We start from the raw sequence: 21,452 nt of genomic DNA, 5'->3' as shown, positions 1-21,452 counted from the left end.
CGAGAACTCTTAAAAGAAATTAATTTAGTCAAAGAAAACAGGGAATGTGGAGGAGACAAAGAAGATGAAAGAAGATGAAAGAAATGACAACAGCTGGATAGGAAAAAAACGACGGTGACTTCAAAGACGACCACTGAAAGATAGATAAGTCGAGCAACACCTCACAAAAATTACCAAAAGGAAATACCAGACCAGCAGCTACAGCAGCAAACTAAGGCAGATAATGTGTCGGAGACATCACAATCACCAGTTTGTCAGTATCACAGTTTTTCAAGATGTCATTAAAATTAGATTTAAGTGGTTTCAATTATGTTGAAGATGACGCCAAAATGGACACCCATTATGAAAGTCAGTCTCTTCCTTCCCCACTTTCTGGCTGCCGTGCAAAAGGAGCTCAGTCAAAGAACAAAGTACAAGACAAAACAGACATGGTGTAAGCCTTGGTCGATTTCGAGGGAAAAGAATGCACTCAGTTTATTCTGCTGAGAATAAACATTCAACGACCCAAACGAAGACTAAACACATTCCAACTAGAAGGCTTTCTTCAAATGTACATATCACCATTGTGGGAAAACGTAGATGCTTCCAAGTTAGGTAACGAATCGTATTTTAGAACTAGTCGTCCAAGCCGTTTGGAAATAACGAGAAAATTCATTCTCAAAGAAAATAAGTCATAAAAAAGTAAATTCAGAATCCATTGTGGCTCTAAATTTGCAACATTCCACAAATACTGTTGTGTGTAATATTATTAAAATTAAGAGAGAATAAAGAGGTGTAACTGCAAAATTGATTCAAAACAACGCAATACCAACTTCTAGAAGGCTGTGGAATTTCGATCTTGTTGAGTTAGAAGAAAAAGATTGTCAGTCATATTTCTCACTATCACATAAAACTACTAAATATCCAAATCTTGGATGGTTGCAGTTTAACATATTACAATTCGTTTGGCTAATAATATATTTCTTCAAACAATTAACATTATTCCAAAGGAGTTGTGTTTGTTTTCCTTGTATTCTGCATAGAGAGACAATATCTCGTGTTTTGGGAGTGTCGGGCAACAAAAGGTTTTTGCAATGGACCATATAGTGGATAAAAAGTAAGTGTTGTCACATGCATAATTTGGAATTTAAAAAATTTATTACATTTGGAAGTAGAGACAACACTCAGAATGATGATATAATAAACTTAATTCTACACGCAAAACAGTGTATATACACTTTAACAAGATTATTTCTTGACCACCTTGCCTCAAATACTAAATATATTTATTGCATTGTGTTAAATAGTTTTGTTTTGCTATGATATGGTATGGTGTAGTACGGTATATTATGCTGTTGTACTGTATTGTAAATAATAATAATAATAATAATAAGAAGAAGAAGAAGAAGAAGAAGGAGAAGAATAAGAAGAAGAAGACGATTTGTTGTTGGTGTGGTAGTGTAGGGTTTAACGCCATTTTTCAGTACAAGATAGGCTATACATGGCGGCCAGTATTAATGATGGAGGAAGAACCCGGGGGAATCCCGGAAAGAACCACCGACCATCGAGAAGCTACTGTCAAACTTTCTCACATAACCACATTGGCCGAATCGAAGACTCGAACCCACGCAGACAGAGGTGAGATGGCAGTGATCCGTAACGGAGAACGCTTTAGACCACTCGGCCACTCGGGGCCCAAGAAGTAGAAGAAGAAGAAGAAGAAGACGAAAGATACTGCAAAACAAGATGTCATCCATTTCATTCAAAATAGTTATACTGTACGATGCATCAATCGGATTTGTGAGAAGCTAAAACAAAACTTGAAAAAGTACTGGCAATTGTTGGAACGATATCAAAAGTTTCAACACAATGCTTTAGACGGCACAGGAAAACCAACTCTTTAAGTTTTTTTAAAAATGTGTCGTCAAAGAAAAACGATTCTGGGATCCCTGTTCCCTGTAGAAAAAATCACAACGTTTGGCTTGGATTCAAAGTAATGGACATGTATAAATCGATGTCAATGATGAAAAAGTGGGGAATATATAGAGGAGGAGAGATGAAATATCAGAATTTTCCAAACACTGTCGGCCTAAACGCCCGTAACGAAGGCGACGAAAAGTAGTGACACTACGTTCATGACCACACCGATTCACAAGAACGAAAAGAGCGCGTTAAAATGACGACGCCATCCCCATCAATACCTAAGAAGAAGGAAGTGAAAATGAATGTGAAAAGAGAATAGAAAATATATGTTTGAGCATCGTCATTTTTCACCGTACACTCTGACCATCGTAACCTCGACTGACAAAGAACATTGGAATCTGGATGACATTGCCATGAAAGACGAACTCGTGCATAACTGCTACTACGACCCAGTACCTGCTCTCTGCTTCAGGGGAATTGAACAATTGTACTGTGCTGTGAAAAAATAGACTCGACTGCATGTACGACGATGGCTGCAAGAACAATCCATGTACCATTTATACTAACTTCTTTGATGCAAATTTCCAGAAGGTCAGTCTGTGATAAAAGGTATTGGCCGTCAATGATAAACAGATTTATCCAATCTTTCTAACTTGAATTAGTTAAATTAAGGTTGCCTGAGTCTGTTTTGTTTGCTTAGTATGATTTCGACGCAAGCTTTGTGTGTATCTCTGACATATATAACAGGCTCCGAGATAGTGCGGACTCTCAAAACGAGTTAAAGCAAATCAGTCAACACGTTCTTCGATAGCAAAACAATAAAATAACCAAATGTTGCAATTGTCCGTTTCAAGAGAACTTGTACCAATCATAACCAAAATCAAGTATAAATGTATCAAGATAGAGTGTTTTCCATCACGTAAAGGAATCAAGCTCATAATGTTGCCATCGTTGTCAACACAACTCTGAGAGATCTCGATAGGTAGTTGTACTCCTACTTCAGGTGTGGGGCACCGTACCACACAAGACGAGGTAAATATATAAAGGACAAGTTCTGCTTCCGATTAACGCAGGAAATACTTTCTAGACTAGAGGAAGAAGAGAAGCAGAGGAAGTAGAGACACAGAATAGAAGAAACCAGAGTTGTGTACAAACAATTGGTGAAGCGATATTAGAAGGGAGAGTATTAACTAACGTATTGGGAGAGGGAGAGATGGGCTAAAACAACATCAGACATAGCACAGGAAGTGTGTTTACCGTCGTTATTATCACCGTCATCGCCAGCCACGATGTAAGAGAAGAGGATTGGGACGCCGGGGCAACAAATCCTGCTTTTGGCTCTTTGGTCAAGTGAAAACTACTCAAAGAGCAGCCGATGCATGTTTTGACCATTTATACCACGGAACCTCTCGAAGACCAACCCAATGGACAATTCAGTGTCAACCCAGTTCCATCACGGGAAACACAAATTAATCATATTTGTCATTTGAAAGAGAAACCTATCCGATAGACAGACATATAGATAGGTAGTTATTTGATTTCATATAGTTATCGTAATATAATGAGAGTAAAAATAAGATACCTTTAGTTTGCTTTCCGTCCACATGCCAAATAATTCCTTTTTAAAGAAATAGTAAACAATTCAGTCCTTTTTAACACATGACATTTATAAAGTACTGTCTGTACTATTAATACAAACGGGAGGTTTAAAGAGACAAACAACAATTAAGTAGAGTTGAGATCTCGAATCAGTGATGCGCCATTTTGGGACCTGAAGTCGTAAGAGTAAAAGGCTTAGTTCAAAAAATTACCCTGATCCGTTGTGATTTTAAGTAATTTAATAATTACGCTAGTATAGTGTACTTACCCAGTTGGTATGTCACCGACGATCTGGACATGGAAACGTTTATTAAAGTTCCAGACATATGACGTCACAGTACCAAGAACAACCTAAATATATATCGAAAATTCATTGTATAGATAGGAGTAAATATATTTATAGCCTACATTTCGCATGCAGTCTTCATTACATAAACTCCTCCCATGATCATATATATATATATATATATATATATATATATATATATATATATATATATATATAGCATCTATCGATCATTTTAAGCTATTTTGTCTTACTCATTACTTCGTCGATCTTAATTAATGTCAACTCTTCACGTTTCACTTTCTGAATTTCGTTTTGTTTATTTTGGAAAATTTGATATAATCAAAACTTACTTATGTCCTAGATCCCTTAATACGATCAAAATGAATGAAAATATATAATTATGCCAAGCGTTGTTTTGAGCAACAAACAGTACGGGCTCATTTATTGCAGCAATATGAACTTCATTAAATGGGTGTAGAAAGATGATTAATCTCTGACAAGTTATTTGTCTATAGAATTGAAAGTAATAATGAACTAAACTCCTAATTTTTTCTTTAAACTTCAATTGGTATTTCATTATTGTTATCAATCATCAACACTTACCACACAAAGTTCAATTGGAACCGGGACCTTCAACTTTTTCTTGAATCTTTGATTGACTTGCTCTTTTACAATATACAAAAGCGCCATGCATATGATGGAAATGACGAGTGTTGGTATGTTTGTCTGTACTATCCTTTGGAAGATATATTTGTATGTCTGAAAATCAAAGTAAGAATTCAGTTGAATTTTCGTCCAACTCACTAACCCTAATATTACAAGTCATGGGAGAAAATCAGCTACCCTCCTTTATCAACAGCAGCTAATGTGCGGAGATTTCTTCCTTTTTGGAGAATATGCATAAATCTACTTAACGAATCACTGCAAGTTCGAGTCATATATTCTGTCCATTCTGACCCAGCACACTCTTTCAAGCTGTTTGAATGAGTCAATTACAGTTTCTCTTTCAAATACGATCGATAAAACGGACACTTTCGTTCCTGTGCTGAAGACTGTTACATTGTTTTGTTGATTATATATATATTTGGTTGTTAGCAAGTCAGCCACAACTGAATTTACTTTAGTAACGTCAAATTTAATTATTTCTAAATGAAACTCAATTTAAAACTCATATTTAGATTTTTATGACAGCCTGGTTCTGGACTGTATTACTGGCAGCAGAACGCGTTGTTTAGCGGCAAATAATTTTATCGAAAAAGTAATATTGTGATATACTCTTCCATTTTACTTCTTTCCATCTTCAGTGCTCCCTTATAGCGCCAAAAAGTGACGGATAAGAGGTTCCGTCAAGAAAATAATATGACTGCGTTTTACATTTTTAAACACACGTATGAATGGATAAGAGTATATGAACAATAATGGATAAGAGCATATTAACAATAATGGATAAGAGTATATTAACAATAATGGATAAGAATATATTAACAATAATGGAAAAGAGTATATTAACAAAAATATATACTTCCTCTTTGCGAATGCACTCTAAAAAGTACCTGAACGTGATGTGTTAGAGAAGTAGAGGGAAAGAGGTTGAGGGAGAGAGAGAGAGAGGAGAAAGGTATGGTATAGCTGAATTTGGTGAAACATTTTGTGCATTCAGTTGCTCCCTTACATTAATGATTTGGAACAGCCCATCCGTTCTAGGTATTTTAATTCCCAAAATGTTCTTGACTTGGCTGGTACCAACGTGAACTGCCGTACCTGTTGTAAATCCCCCAACTAAAGCGTCAGAGATGTAGGTTGTTACGAAACCAAGACGCAATAATCCAAGTGCAATCTACAAGAAAAGAATCAAAGTTATGTGTGTTAATACAACACATATTAGGTACATTTTAATTGCCAGTGGTTCACTGGTTAGCACGCAGAGCACGTGACCAGACTGGTAAGCTTTCAAATCTTAATCGTACCAGACTGCTATTTTCAATCTTTTTAAGCAGAAACTTAAGCTCAGTCTCAAAATCCAGAACCTTTAACAATCTGTGTCTTGAATTATAAAAGTGAGAATTATATGTCTTTCAAGATATCGTTTTCACAAGTTCCCTCTCCATAAATGCAGATTGTGAATGTAGCTAGCTGTATTCCGAGTAAGGATGGATGGGTGCCCAGCCTGGCCACCAAGACCCAGCCAAACATATTTTTAATTTTGAAATTATATCTTGCCAGGTTGCGTTCCCACACCAACCAGGATTTATGGGCGTCGGTAATAAAAATTGAAGCCCCCAAACAACCATTGTGTTATAGTTGACAAAAGAGGCGGTGAAAGAGGATCTTTTAAAGTAGTCTATCTGCGGCCCTTATAGCTTCACACATCCCGAGTACCAATTTGCAAGTTTGTGTGCGTGCATATATATAATACATACATACATACATACATACATACATACATACATACATATATGAGAGAGAGAGAGCGGGAAAGAGAGTGAGGGAGAGAAAGACAAGACCGTACCTGTGTAAAACCAACTAGAAAGCAAAGAGACATTGCTACTCCAATTTTAATGTCGTCAGGAAGTGTAAAAGCATCAGGTGTATTCCCTAGTGACCCACCGGTGTCGTTAGCTTTTATGCTGCTGTTAGATAATATATCCACACCAGTATTACTTTTGGATACCTCTGTAATCTTTGCGATGACGGATCCAGTCAACAGGCTGATCACAGCAACAGTTCCTAGCGGAAAAGACAGACCAAAACACCGTGTATGTATTTCTGTTCAGCTTAATGTAATGGATAGTGTTTCCACAGTCACTTAATGTTTGTGATATTTGCAATATGTACCTAAAGTCTGAGTACTTCGGTTTCGGAAGTGGATTTAAATAAATGACGGCAAAAATGAAAATCTTCGCCTGTTTGTGTACTCCAAAACATTTGTATAGTTATAAAGTTTACAGAGATAATAGATGATATGTAATTACCCTATAAGCGTCAAGTTCAGTATATAATGCGAACGTGTAACTCAGAATGTCAAGAAAAACAGTTTTGAGAAAGGCTAAAACGAAACCTTTTAATAACAAACTAAAAATACAACAGTAATAATAACAACAACAACGAACAAGCAGAAATATAATTTGCCACAACCGTTGAATTCTTACCCGTTGAGACATGCCTGGAAGTTCCAAGTAAGAAGTATATCAGCACGGGGAAAAAAGACACATATAGACCAACAACAGGAGGTAATTCTGCTAACATAGCATACGCCATACCTACAAGTAATAATAATAATAATAATAATAAGAATAATTAGATGAAGAAGAAGGTCGTGATGATGATAAAAAGTCAGCAATCATATTCCACCAATGGGTGTCCCCCTCTTTTCATTTTAAATAGGAACGTGTCGTTTCATGGAGGAAGCGACTGTACAGGAAGACACTAACTGATGACGTAAAACATCGATAATCAAAGTCAGTTGATATTATATTACTACCAACCTATCAAGACACAGACTGATGACGTACAACGCCGATTCGGCTTAATTATGACGTAGAATGTTGATAATCAAATGCTGTCCATGATTCATCCACATCAAGCTGTGGCTGAATCTGCTTGAAATTCAATAATCGTCAACAGTTATTGTGACGAGTTAATTGTGCATTTTAACAAGGCGAACACGTAGGGACAATAAATCGCAAAACAGCGACAAAAATGCAAAGAATATAGCTCAATATCAAGCTGTATATCATATGTAACCACAATAATGGATGAAGAAAAGAAAAAAAAAACGAGAAGACGTTCAGCTCTGACGGTAGAACTTTGCTTATTTATAAGAAGCTGTCTGCCAAAATTGGATGAAATACAAAACTAATTTAATAAATTAGTGTGTGGAATCTGCAATTTGAGGGTGGGTTGCCAGGCAGTCAGGGCTTTAACTTCTCTAAACGATGACGTAGAACATCAATAATTAAAATCAGCCAAGGAATTAGAAATATCAAATGGCATACCAAATTTCGTTAAGGCCATTAATAACTAAATGAGTTATGTTGCGGAAAAAGAGAGTTGGACAGACAGAATAAATGAAGGATGTATTAAGGGACAAACAAAAAAGGCCAAAAAAATCTCCGTTTTCTACCAAAAGAAGGGAAACAAAACGAAGAAGATGAACGATTATCAACGAAAATGACATAGCATAACTAAACACATGCTGACATTCTTCAGATGACAACGTGTTATGCATACGGTATAACTTTGCTGGAAGACAAAAAGAACAAAATCAGTAATAACAGGTATTGATGCATATCGATGAGGTGACTAACAGACGATATTAGGCCCATTTGACTGGACAATGGGTAACCTGGCATTTTCTTCTCTACCGTAAAAACTAACCATTTTGAACAAGGCGTACTGACGCAATATCAACTTACAAATGAAAAATATAGATACTAACAGAAAGCATGATTTGCGGTCTCTTTATGTATGTATGTTTTGTAACAGTATCTTGAGATTTAATGAATTTATTTCGGCTGCCAAATACCATATAAACTCAATAGTAAATCTGCCAGCATACCTCAACTATGGTTGCTGATGGCATCATTCAGGATCTATTACTAAAACGTTTGAGAAAAACGAAGAAAAACTTGAAAATTAAAAACATATGTAATTGTATTATTATTATTATCATTATTATTATTATTATTATTATTATTATTATTATTATTATTATATGCATCTTAAAACATAAAAGTCATACAATTATATCAGATGATATAATTACCTTGAGGCAGCTGCATGATTCCGACCGTCAACCCACAGATAATATCACTAGGAAGGTCTAGTTTTACATTGTACTTCCTTAGAACCTTGTAACAAGGTAAAAGTGTATCTATGATTCTATTGCATCTTTCTTTCGAACACGAGCAGCATTTCTTAAACTTGTCACTGAGAACGTCTCGCAATGATGCATTTTCCTTTGGTAGGAGGAAATCATTTCTAAATTTTGCCTCCGTTGTTGGCTGATCCTGATGTGAAGATGTTAGTTTTCCATTGTCAATAAAAACATGACTATCGATCTTATCAGCTTTGATTTCACTCAAGATTAGAGAAGGCTGGAAAGCTGGATTGTCCACACCTGTTCCTTGTTGGTCGTCATATGGCATTTTCACCATAACTTCACTGGGGACGATCTCTGTTGATAAGCACGGCTAAAAATTAAAAAGATAAATGGTATCTTAGAGTTATTCAGCAAAGTTTACAAAACTGATATAGGACAAAACAGCAAGGATTTGCATTACGCGCAGATTAATAGACAAAATTGCGCTGCTTAAAAGTTGACCTTGGCAAGTTTGTTTTAAGACCCTTTATATTTCATTAAGTTACTCCAATTGTTTGTTTCATTGCCCCAACTGGTGTCCGTAAAAATCATTTGTCTATTTGACAAGTTGCAGCCACGTGGATTACATGAGCAAGGTTGAAGGGATATTCAGATCATGAAAATAATAGGGACTTTTGCTCTTATAACATTTGTAGATCCAGGGCACTTATCTGGAAATATGGGGTAAGTGTACATTCTTGGTTTTTATTGCTTGTGTTTCTTGCGTTCTTCCCTGTCCTTGTCGTCGTATTCCTCTCATTAAACTCTAAATATTCTAAATTTAGTTAAATAACCTACTTTCAAGAGATCTCCACCACTAGATGTTTCCGTGTTTTTAACCTATGACCTGTACCCCATAGTGCAATATGTTGTAAAACCATAAACTATTTAATCAAGTTGATGGTGGCGTGTGGCCCAACAGAGGATTCATACAGTTAACTTTGTTTTGACAGCACGGTTGGCCTTAACATTTCTCTCTCTCTCTCTCTCTCTCTCTCTCTCTCTCTCTCTCTCTCTCTCTCTCTCTCTTTATCGTGTGTGTGTGTGTGTGTGTGTTTGTGTGTGTGTGTGCGTGTGTGTCAAAGGTTTTGTATGATGTCTTATCAAAGCTTTTGAGATCTTAAGTTGCTGTTTGAGTGAAGTTCTTTTTGCTATAGCTGTGTTGCTGTTTGATTATAAAACAACTCCAACAGGCACAACAGAAGACAACAAGGGTTTCTTCTCTTGAAATGTAGTTTCGAACGCGTGGACACCATGCATGAGACAACCACTCTGAGACAATTAGACTGAGATAAGAAAATAAAGGTTAGCAAATCCGCTAGATTTCTTTGTAGCAAGGGTAACACAGAAGAATTGTCAGAGATAGCTATGTTAAAAAATAATGCTCCACATAATATAAACGTTTAATTTGTTGATTTTCTAGCATCAAATAAAATATCCTTCATTGTTTCTGAAATGATGTTTATTGTTTCTGAAATATGTTTATTGACAGTGAAATGATGTTTATTGACAGTGAAATGATGTTTATTGACAGTTTGCATTTAATGATAATCACAATTACAATGAAATAATATTCAAAAAGCACTGAAAGTCTTTTATTAAAAACGAAGATGAAATGTATCACGTCTTTGGTGTAGACAAGTACACATTTTACAAGGACTATTTTAATATCTCGTAAAGTTTACAAAGTCGATCTAAATTTATTCTACGAAAAATAGATTTAAAGCAGCTCATGGTAGCTAAGTATAGGAAGTTGCAGTGTTTAGAAATTTAAATAAAGCTGCAATCATTCATGTATTTGAAAGGATTCAAGAAACGTTGTGAGAGTAAAATCCTTCTTTGTTCACTGGTGCACTGTTAGCTTAATGACAATGCATTTATCATGCATTATTCTTCGACCTACTTTTAAAATGACTCTGGCAACGATGACATTGCATGTATCATGCATTATTCTTCGACCTACCTTTTAAAATGACTCTGGCAACGATGACATTGCATGTATCATGCATTATTCTTCGACCTACCTTTTAAAATGACTCTGGCAACGATGACAATGCATGTATCATGCATTATTCTTCGACCTACCTTTTAAAATGACTCTGGCAACGAAGACATTGTAGAGCAAGATAACAAGAAAGAAAAAAATTCCAAAAGAAACCAGTCTTGAAGATATTTATACAACGATCATGACAGTCTTGATGTTTACATAAATATCAATGAATCAAGGGAATAAATTAAACGGAAGACATAATAATAATAATAATAATAATAGCGCCTAATATTTCGAAGCTCTAAGCGCTTTACAACATTAGACAACACCTAAAACATAAAAAGACATATATAATGATATTATTACAGAAAACAAACACCATGAAATTAGAAAATATAAAAACATGCTGTAAATATTTAAGGTAGGGAACATTATTAGGTCTTTACGTTTGTTCTTGCAGTCGAAATAAGTGAGTGTTAGGAGCACTCTGAATGAGATCACTGTGTCTTTCTGCCTAAGTTCAGTGGGCAATTCATCTCACGTTGCTGGGCCCTGGTATGCAAATGAACGTTGTCCATATGACATCGTTTTTGTATTGGGAATAATGAGAATACGATTGTCAGAAGAGGCGCGTAAGTATCATGCTGGTGTGTACACATGGGTGATTTCGGATAGGTATGTTGGACTGGAGTCCGTTAGTGAAACGTAGCACAGAGAAAACATTTTGTGCTTGATTCTGGATCGAATGGATAGCCAGTGTAGGTTACAGAACAGCGGAGAGGTGTGCTCTGATCGTGGTATTCTAAGTATGATGAGATGAACCAGACTTAACTGAGTTACAATAGTCCAGTCTTGAAAGTACTAATGAACACACACGTGTTTTAGTTTCATCAACTGAAAGATATTTGCGAATGGAGCTGATGCGTCTCAGCTCAAGATATGCAGCCTTGCATGTGTTCATGACATGTTGGTGCAACGTGAGAGTACTGTCCAGAGTAACACCTAGGTTTCGTACTGACTGCGTGAATTTAATATTGGTGTTACTGATAGCTATTGTTTGAGGTAAAGGATGTGACTGAGAAAGTCTTTGTGTTGTGATCAAAATGGCCTCACTTTTATCATCATTCATCTGTAGCTTGTTGCATGTCATCCATGATTTCACATCAGAAATGCATCTCTCTACACCTTGGATGGTAACATCAACTTCAGTTGGGAGGCTAGATTTGTATATTTGGGTGTCGTCGGCGTACACTTGGTGAGACACTAGATGATGGTCTATGACACTTTAGAGCGGCTGAGTGTATAGAATGAAGAGAACAAGTCCACGAACAGACCCTGTGGAACACCACAACATAGATTAACTGGGCTGGAGTGTATTCCATTTGCAGACACAATTTGTGTCCTGTTGACCAAGTAGGACTTGAACCACAGTAAGGCTGTATCATGAATGCGAAATACATACTGGAAAGGGTGAAGTAATATATCATTGTCTATTGTGTCAAATGATGCAGAAAACTCAAGGAGGGTGAGGACTGTAATCTTTCCGCTATCTAAAGCAGAGAGAATGTCATTAACCACTTTTAGAATAAAAGTTTCAGTGCTGTGGCAAAGGCGATATGCAGATTGCACATTGCTAAAAAGACTGTTTGAATTTAGATGAGATACAAGTTGGGATAGAACAAACTTTTCTAAGAATTTTTATATGAATGTGAGATTAGAAACTTGGCGGAAGTTCTTTAAATCGTTATGGTCGAGTGTTGGTTTCTTCAGCAGAGGCTTTACAATGGCGGTTTTGAAAAATGATGAGAATTCCGCGGATGAGAGAGAGGTATTAATAACATCAGTAGGTGAAGGCAATACTAGATCTAAGCATTCAAGCAGCAGTGATGTTGGAATATAATGAAGTTCACATGACTTTGGTGCACTCTTCATCACGCTTTTACGTATTAAATCCATAGAGACAGGTTGGAATGCTGCTAAAGGTTGCCGCTGAAATTCTGTATCCCAACTGTATGGAGACGACGAGTCAATTGAAATTGATATCAACGACCAACTGTAGGAATGGTTCCCTAAACAGTCTCAAGACACATTGCACATGCTAACGAGAAAACAGTTTCCCTTCAAGCTAAAAGACATTGTTGACATACAAGCATATATAAAAGACAGCAATGAAAACAAAATATATTTTGACAGTATTTGCTCAAAGAGTAAAAAACCCCACTAAATCCGTTTAAGTTTACTCTGACAACCTTTTGCCTGCATTTAAAATGTGCTACAGGCATCGACATACTAGAATGTTAAAGTATTTCACTCTCAAGGAAACTAGAAAATGGGGTGAACTATTATTAATCGATACAATTACAATTATACTCGTCATAGATCGATGGATATGACACCTATTGAAGCAAGCAATGAAGAAAATAAATCAAAAGTATGATCAATCTATTTATTTATTGAACAAATGAGACGATGGAACACTCAATTAAAAATTGGCTGAATTGTTAGAAAGTCGAAGTACATAACCAAAAAGGATGCATTATTAACTAAGATTCAATATATAAAATCACTATGTAGTGTTTGGTGATCTGTCAGTTTACAAATTGGATATGAGACAAACATGACGAAATAAACACATTTCCAACAGTAAATCGAACCAATGGCAAAATGGAATTGAAAGGAATCTGATCAATTGTTTAACAAGTGGTTGCGTTAGGAGAATTAGATATATTTTTGGCTATGGAAGATGACGAGATCCTAAATTGGGTCAAATCTGGTACGGAAACAAAGCAATTATAAAAGATGAAATCAAACGTGAATAGCGTGTGAATCTCTGCTAATTACCAACGCAAAGGGTAGGAGTATGTAAAAAAGAAAAAACAAATTAACAACAAAGCTAACATGACAAGGCGACTGTAATGTAGACAGTGATTTAAATACATAATTAATGACATCCCTGTGGAAATGAAAGGGAAAGCATTAAAATACGAACCTGATTCTCATTACGTGTGAACTCAAAGTAAAAAGGAACAACACAGGCTAGCAACATGTGAGTAACCCGAAAAAATGACTGCATCGTAGGCAGTGCCGTAGAGGGATAACAAGTAACATCATTGTAAAAACGAGATGGGATACCGTTAAAAATACAAAACTGCCTTTCAATACTGCCAGATAAAAACTTAAAAAAAAACAAATGCAATGCAAAAACACCAGCAGTTATAATAAAAGATCATATGGACTATAAAAGAAGTGTAATTAAAAATCATACGGTATATCAAGCGATTAGTGACGTTGTAATCAACCATATAGCTCTTTTTAATTCAAAACTTTCAGCAATGCGTACAACGGCTACAAATATATATATATATATATATATATATATATATATATATATATATATATATATATATATATATATATATATATATATATATATATATATGTGGTACCATTTAAATAATCAAAACAGAAATTCAACGCACGCGGTATTGGAAAACAAAAATCTGAAGGAATTGAAATAAGTCGATAGTGTGGACAAGCCTAAAAGGAACATGGCAACATAGGTCGTACATTGAAAACATATACTCTAACTCTTGACTATTGCTGTTTGAACGTATAAACTATGAAATCAGTACTGAATACATTATATTCCTCATCGTTGAATACTATGATTTATTTACCTTTTATCCGTGTAATTTCTGTACACGCCTGTCGATGACTGTCATAATCATGCATGTTATGAATGTATGGTCCTATGCATTTTGGAGATCGAAATTCCCAATGCATTCGTTATGTACTGAACCTCCATACTAGCATGTTATGCAATCGTGCTGGCGAGCTTTGTGACCTCTAATTTCGTTTTCACGTACCTTTTATGAGTACACTTTGCCGTCAAGAACTTTAATTGCTTTTTTATCTCACAGCTGCATATTTGTTGAATTAAAATGTTTATCATATTCAAATAAGTAAGCAATAATTTTAGTATTTCAGTCTGAAGTCTTCATGAATAGGCTTTTCGATCTAAGATTGTAACATCGTTGAACAAAAAAATGTTCTAATGTAAAAAGAATAATTAATAATTAAACCCTTGTTCAGGATCTCTTGATTATTAGAAGTAACTACAAAATCCCGGTGAAGATGCTTGATAGTTTTGATTGCACCAGATCACTGTGTTCGTGTGCAGAACGTACGTAAACATCTAATGTGACATGACTATCCAGGATAGATAGATAGATAGATAGATAGATAGAAGATAGATAGATAGATAGATAGATAGATAGATAGATAGATAGATATTCATGCATCTGGACTTAAAATGTCTCTATATGTTTGGTTTAGAATTTTTCTAGAAATTGTGCGAATTGTTTCAATATCAAAATGCATGAGCTCGGGCTACATCTGTCTACTACTACTAGCAATGTCGATGTAAGATATCGAACAAGCGAACCTTCATCATGATCAATGCATTAACGTTGACAAATGATATCGACCCTGCGTAGGATCAATACAGCAATGACAAAGATAAGCTTGGAAACTTTGGCATCCGGTCCCAAAATCCCGAATACCAACCATACAACCACAAGACCATAAAGAAAAGTTTTGTATTCAACTTAACCATGTCTGTTACCTGCCTTAGTGAACACATCCACATAAAACAACCTTGCTTATAATGGACAGTATTGAAAAACCTTTTTTCTCACCCACACATAAACCTCTTAATCTGAACATAATGGACACCTTTTTATAAAAGACAACATTAGGAAATACCTTGAGTAGCCATTAAGTCATAAGATAGGAGCTACAGTGGTCAAGCTGATTTAAGAAGTCATATTATTTTCTTGCTTACCTGCTTGTCTGTCCTGTTTGTTTGGGAGAGAGACATACATACATACATAGAAATAAAGTATGCATTTTAAATAGGAAATATGAAACATTTTCATCTAAAATGATACTTGTTCACCTGTTCTGAAGAAAAGGAAATACCTTCCTGGAGCAATACATTTTTATGTTTTCAATCATTTTATTTCACGTATGTCCTGAGTTTATAAGTAATCCAGGGTGCAAATGTACTTGAAATTATCGTCCTTCATTCCAAAGGGAAACTATATTTACGTCTACTTTATTACAGTGGTCTAATCGGTCACAAGGGCGTCTGTTATATCGCATACATATCGTATTCAACACTACATGGGTAAATTTCCTAATTCATCTACGCACGAATTATGCATTATAAATACATTAAAAACAATCCAAGTCTGGTGACTAGATGAGATATATTTTTGGTACTTGTGTCATTTCCTGAATAGTAGGAGTAATAATATGGATATGCACAAATACTTCTAATGTCGATATGCTGAGTTAGTACCTATTTTAATGTGTTTAAAAATGTAGGAATATTTTACCTTGCAGTATATGAGCAAAGTTATCTTTTGCAACGTTTGCTTTAATTGCTTTAAGAAAAGTACATGTACGAAGTTTTACATCATGGAATGTTTGGTTTAAACATCAACAAATTTTCTCTGTCTCCGTAGGCTGCTGAATAGTTGAACTAAATTATCGATACAAAATTGCGACGCATAACATTTCACATAATTTCGTACAGGCTGTGATAATCCCATACTTTACATAGATTAGCGTAATTTCACGTTAAATCGACGATATTTGATTTTATCCTAAATCGCTTAATTCCCAAACCAGCAAAATGTCATCCTCCTCCCCATAATTATCAATTAAAAAAAGTAATGTCATATTAATTACTTATTTTAATTATTTTTACCTTATAAGAAAATAATTAAATATATTTTATGAAATATACTAAGTCGGTAAGAGACATTTAAAAACATTGAATTGATAAGTACAAATATTTATTTGGTAAACCATTTAATCGCAAACAGCTTTTCGTTAAGGTCTCAGAATATTAAAAGGCTGTACATAAGGAAATTGAAAGACACAATATCGAAATGAACTAATTAGATTTAAAAGATGGTTAAATTACTTTCTTACCTGATGATAAATTAAATGAAGATATTTGGCGACGTGTTTCAGTTTTCTTCATGTATTCATCAACTGATCCAAAAAAAAGATGTTGGTATATTTCCCAGCTGTTAACATTTTACACGTTAATGCATATATATGTATATGTATGATAAATTGTATGTTAAACACTTTTATTGTTGCAGAGAACTGAAAGGATCGTTGAATGTAAAACCAAAAATGTATGATAAAGTGAAGTCGTTGGTCAAGAAATAAATGATGTCTGCCACGGAAGAATGCTAATCACTTGGCGAAAAAAAATCATTTCAAGTTCACTCGATCCAGAAGTGATTTTGTGTGTTATGGGTTGATTAAGATAAATGTAAAGGCTGCGAACGAACAGTGCAAACTGAATGTTAACTATCCTAAGGGCTTTCATTCGCATAGAGTCTTTGTAGAATACAATTACAACACTGAGACGACCAAGTCAAAACAAAAGACATTTACAAAACAGGTACAGATTAGACAAGAAATAGCAAGACAAAAGTAAACCTTTAGGATACAATTACAAGATTATGTGTCGACTTATTGTTTGAAAACTAGAGATTTCGTGCCTTAGATATTGTAACAAAGTATAGCTATATTAATATTGCGGTTATTAGAAGTAAAATCTAATTAGTAAAACACCAGCTGCTTATTTAATATATCCGCATAAGTAGTGTTAGACTGTGTGAATTATAACACTGGAGGGAATAATTTAAAGTAATGTGCACCTCCAAAGAGTAAAATAAAATAAAGAAAGAAACAAATTAATAAACACTTGAAAGTTTCCTTTGCAACAGTTGGAGCATTGTTGCTGTATCAACTAAATATTGAACTAAATTATTTGAATGTATATGTATATAATTTATTAGGTTGCAATTTATGCCGAGGTGACGTTAGTTCGAAGCAATAATTAGCGTTAATTCTTCCTACACAATGGTATTTATGTTCTAGCTAAGACCATTCTTTCTTTTACGACTTCCTCGATCTTTTTACCTAAGGTTCAACGTAACACGTTTTATAAGAATACCTTAATAGTGGGCTCGGTGTGCAGGTTCTTGCCTTCATAATTTATCTCAATAATAAAAACTTTTTTACCATGATAGGTAACACTCTTTTCTGTTGCTTAAATGCAATAAAGATTAATGCCAGCCTTATGATGATTTAATATATTATATAGTCCATGCAAAATTAATAACTATAATATTCGTAGTATTATTGATATGTATGTGTACATTTTGTGCTGCTGCAAACACAGCGTATTGCTTTTGTTTTACATAAAACGTATAATATGTATTGCCTTATTGAAAATGTATGTTTCTACGAGAAATTTCCTGTTTATTTATTTTGACGTTAAGGAAATCTTTGACAAGCATTTAACATTGAATGGTATCACATGGTTTCATACTCTACCATATTTCTTCTTGAAATATTTTCGTTGCAAACATCAATTCTTTTTTATATAAAATAGCCTCTTCAGTTAAAGTTTTCTTCTTGTGATTTTTTTTCTCTCTGTGCTTTTCGAAAGAAAGAAAAAGACTCTTGGTGGAATTTATATCAGCAAATGCTGTGCAGAAGACATTGGTCATAAGCATAAAAGAGTATCGAAAAGAAATTACCGTGTATATAAATTGGAATACACAGCCCTTACAGACATCAGATCTGAGACTGTTTTTATATTTTCCCTACATTCAAAGCAAAAAATAATTTATTGGTGAATCTAAAATATCTTTAAATTGCCAGGATTTATTAGAACGGTATTAGAGACAGAGTGTTTTGAATTTTATTCAGCAGAAAAACACTTGATATTTTGGAAGATATTTGGTTTAAAACGAATGAAAATGAAAAGATAATTACATAACGGGAACATGGTAAAACAATCTAGATATTGTTAATACTTGCAGATGAAAAAATAAAACCAAGCTTTGATATATTTGTTTTATAACTTTGGAAATGAATTTCCATAAGAAATCTTTAGAAACGTTAAAACATTTATCTGGAATGATATCATGTCTGCAAAATTAAACCCCAAATATGGCAGACATTGGTAGCCTAGCTTGTGTGATTCAGTTTTAAACGTAAGTGTCAGAGATAGCAGCATGTTTTAGAAGTAATTGTATGATATTAAATTGAGTGTGAGTTGAATGCTTTATATATGACAATCTGTCTGTTTTGATGAATTTATAGAAATCCATTAATGCCGACCTCATTTTAACATATCATGATATTATGTGTGCTTTTAAATATATATGCAAAAAAGTAAGAAAATACAGTTGCTAAACTCTACGCGTGGAAAGCCAGTCACTCCATTATCATTACGTGTTAGCATTCATATTTAAAACAGGGCTGTCCAAACATTATTCTTTAATGTCGCTGATGTCCTTACTTTTCTGCAAAGAGCAGTTTTAATTTCCATTGTCAACCTCACTCCACCCACTCATCTTAAAACTGTTTAGAGAAAAATTGCCCTGGTTACACTCAGATGAAGGCAAATATCTGAGAAAGTTTTAGCAGCAAAAGAAGAGGAACTAACTGCGACCCCTTCTTCTCGTTCCTGGTGGCATTTACCCACTCAGAAACCACCAACAGAAACCATCCCATCACCCGTCGTCCCGCCACTAGATAGCAGACGATCGAGACTGGTACTGAATCTCACACCTTTGGATTACGAGTCCAAATTCTCATATTTGAGCTACCCTCCCTTCCCACCGCTTGGAAGAAGAACATAATAAGTTTTATATAAATGAAGTCAATTCTCTGACAGTATCAACTGATCAAATAACTACTGCAAAACGTGTGAACAATATGTACTCTTTTTCAAGACTGTAGAGGATTTGTTATGTACACCTTATAGTTTACCTTATCATACGGGTTACTACGATGGATAAGGCTTTTGTATCTCTGTGTTCTCAACCGAGAATCATTCACCCAACCGATGGTATATAATAACTGAGCAAATGCGGTAAATGGACAAGTACACTGGTACCTTGAAGTTTCCAATGTTGAACATCTTATTCGTTGTTTTTTTTGTTTGTTTGTTGTTTTTTTTTGTTTTTTGTTTTTTTTTGTATGGGGGATGGGGGATTCACTTTAAGAAGGACAAATATCTAAGTATCCGACGAATTTTTGTCCGCAGAAGCAAAGTACTATTTTTCATATATCCATATTATTCTAGGTTGTTTTTCTTCCAATAACGCATAAATTATCATTAATTTACACATATTATCATTTCATACCCTTTATTTACATTAGGCTTGACCGAATTTCTCTTTATTGTGCGACAAATACTTGGCGATAGCCGATGTCAAGAACCGACGGTGAATTTTTGCACGTAACATGAACTCAAACCTATGTAATCTTAAACCATCATGCTGTCTACATCCACATATTTGTTTGTCCCATTGACGTTTAACTATGCACACTTCTTGTGAACAAACACGTTTGTATCCAGTTTAATGTATCATTTTTAAGAACTGACACAGGATATTACAATTAACGCAGATTTTGCCGCATTGTAGTATTATAAGTAATTGACTTTCGTAATGATCATCTGTTTTCTTGTTCGTCAAGTTAAATTGTAATGTTTGCTAATAATTTGAACAAACGAACGACTGTGTTGATGACACGAGTGCAAAATTAGGACAACCAACTATTTGCCAAACGATAGTTTTACTGTATTAATATTGGTATTCACTCTTCATCAGGGGAAAAAGATATGAAAAGTTTCAGCCTCCAAAATACGATGAGCTTTAGGTTTATATTTACGGCAATCCAACGCAAAAATTGCTCAGAGACAGCTTATTGATGCAGTTGAATTCCTTTTCTTGCTTTTCTATTCCACATCCCTACCCGCCCCCCCCCCCCACACACAACTTTCCCATTCTTATAATCACGTTTCTTCCCTACAATTTGGCCTAAACACATGTTCACGGGTGGAAATCAAGCGGGACGTGTATACAAAAACATAGACAAATACATTTACACATACATATACAGGCCGATAACACTTTTCCATAAAATCAAACGGTTCTCATTAATCTAGCAATGGTTTACAGGTGGTCCGATATTTCTGTTAGAAGTAAATACTTCTTTACTCAGAAACTGTCCAAGAATCACCAGAGACAAAGGTTGGCTTTGACGAAAACTCTGCACCGATCACCAAAAGATGGGATGGCTTTGACGGAAAACACCTACATGTGATACTATTACACATCGTCGACCAAATAAATTACCTACAACAAAAATTACGGTCACGTTTTGCTATTTGGCAACAACTTTCGTTAGATAGGACTGACTAAACTGTGTCAAAAACAGATTTCGAACCTTTTACGTGTTCGCTACTGAAAAACACAAAACACTGATTATTTAACAACTTCAAACAAAATTTTTATTTAATTTTTTTTTTTGAAATTTCATTTTCTTCCATTTTCAATTTGAGATATTTAAAAAATTTCTTATTTTTTCAGTAACAAAATGGGGAATGGTTTTAGTGAAATGATTTTTTCGTGTAACTTTGTTTTATCCGCTCGATGTTGTTAATGTGGATATTCATAGCCCTTACAACATACATGTGCAATCTTTTTCTTTAGCAATAGTAATAACGCATATATTTACATGCCATTACATTTATTCTCAGAAGGAGAAAAAGCTAAAATTAGCCATATTTCTCGCCAACAACAGACCCAATAAGAGGAGTCGAGGCAAAGTATATTTGCGCAAGAATATTTTAATACCAATCAGTTAACTGATGCGCGAACACGCCAGCGACGAGTCGGTCGGAATACTGAATGCCTAATCAT

General features: G+C 34.8%; 1 protein-coding gene across 6 annotated transcripts in view; it reads right to left on the bottom strand.

The window, feature by feature from the left end:
* The window catches only part of LOC149797819 (prestin-like), a 123,386-nt gene that overhangs the window by 16,081 nt on the left and 85,853 nt on the right, over positions 1-21,452 (bottom strand). For 3 of the 6 annotated variants that reach the window (XM_089962825.1, XM_089962824.1, XM_089962823.1), the window contains exons 2-8: positions 16,642-16,704; positions 8,556-8,982; positions 6,940-7,050; positions 6,300-6,517; positions 5,463-5,627; positions 4,394-4,549; positions 3,770-3,852 (exon numbers count right to left, since the gene is read on the bottom strand). In XM_089962825.1, coding sequence (XP_089818951.1) covers positions 3,770-3,852; positions 4,394-4,549; positions 5,463-5,627; positions 6,300-6,517; positions 6,940-7,050; positions 8,556-8,946 — 1,124 coding nt within the window. In that variant the 5' untranslated portion in view covers positions 8,947-8,982; positions 16,642-16,704. Of the gene's footprint in view, positions 1-3,769; positions 3,853-4,393; positions 4,550-5,462; positions 5,628-6,299; positions 6,518-6,939; positions 7,051-8,555; positions 8,983-14,318; positions 14,464-16,641; positions 16,705-21,452 lie in introns of those variants that run through there. The other 3 variants (XM_089962820.1, XM_089962821.1, XM_089962826.1) reach the window with 2 other exon arrangements.

This window comes from Sinohyriopsis cumingii, chromosome 6 (genome assembly GCF_028554795.1).
Source record: "Sinohyriopsis cumingii isolate HCF-2022 chromosome 6, ASM2855479v2, whole genome shotgun sequence".
NCBI classification, from domain to species: Eukaryota; Metazoa; Mollusca; class Bivalvia; order Unionida; family Unionidae; genus Sinohyriopsis; species Sinohyriopsis cumingii.
Note: the sequence above shows the minus strand (reverse complement) of the source record. Positions and strands in the feature narration are given on the sequence as shown.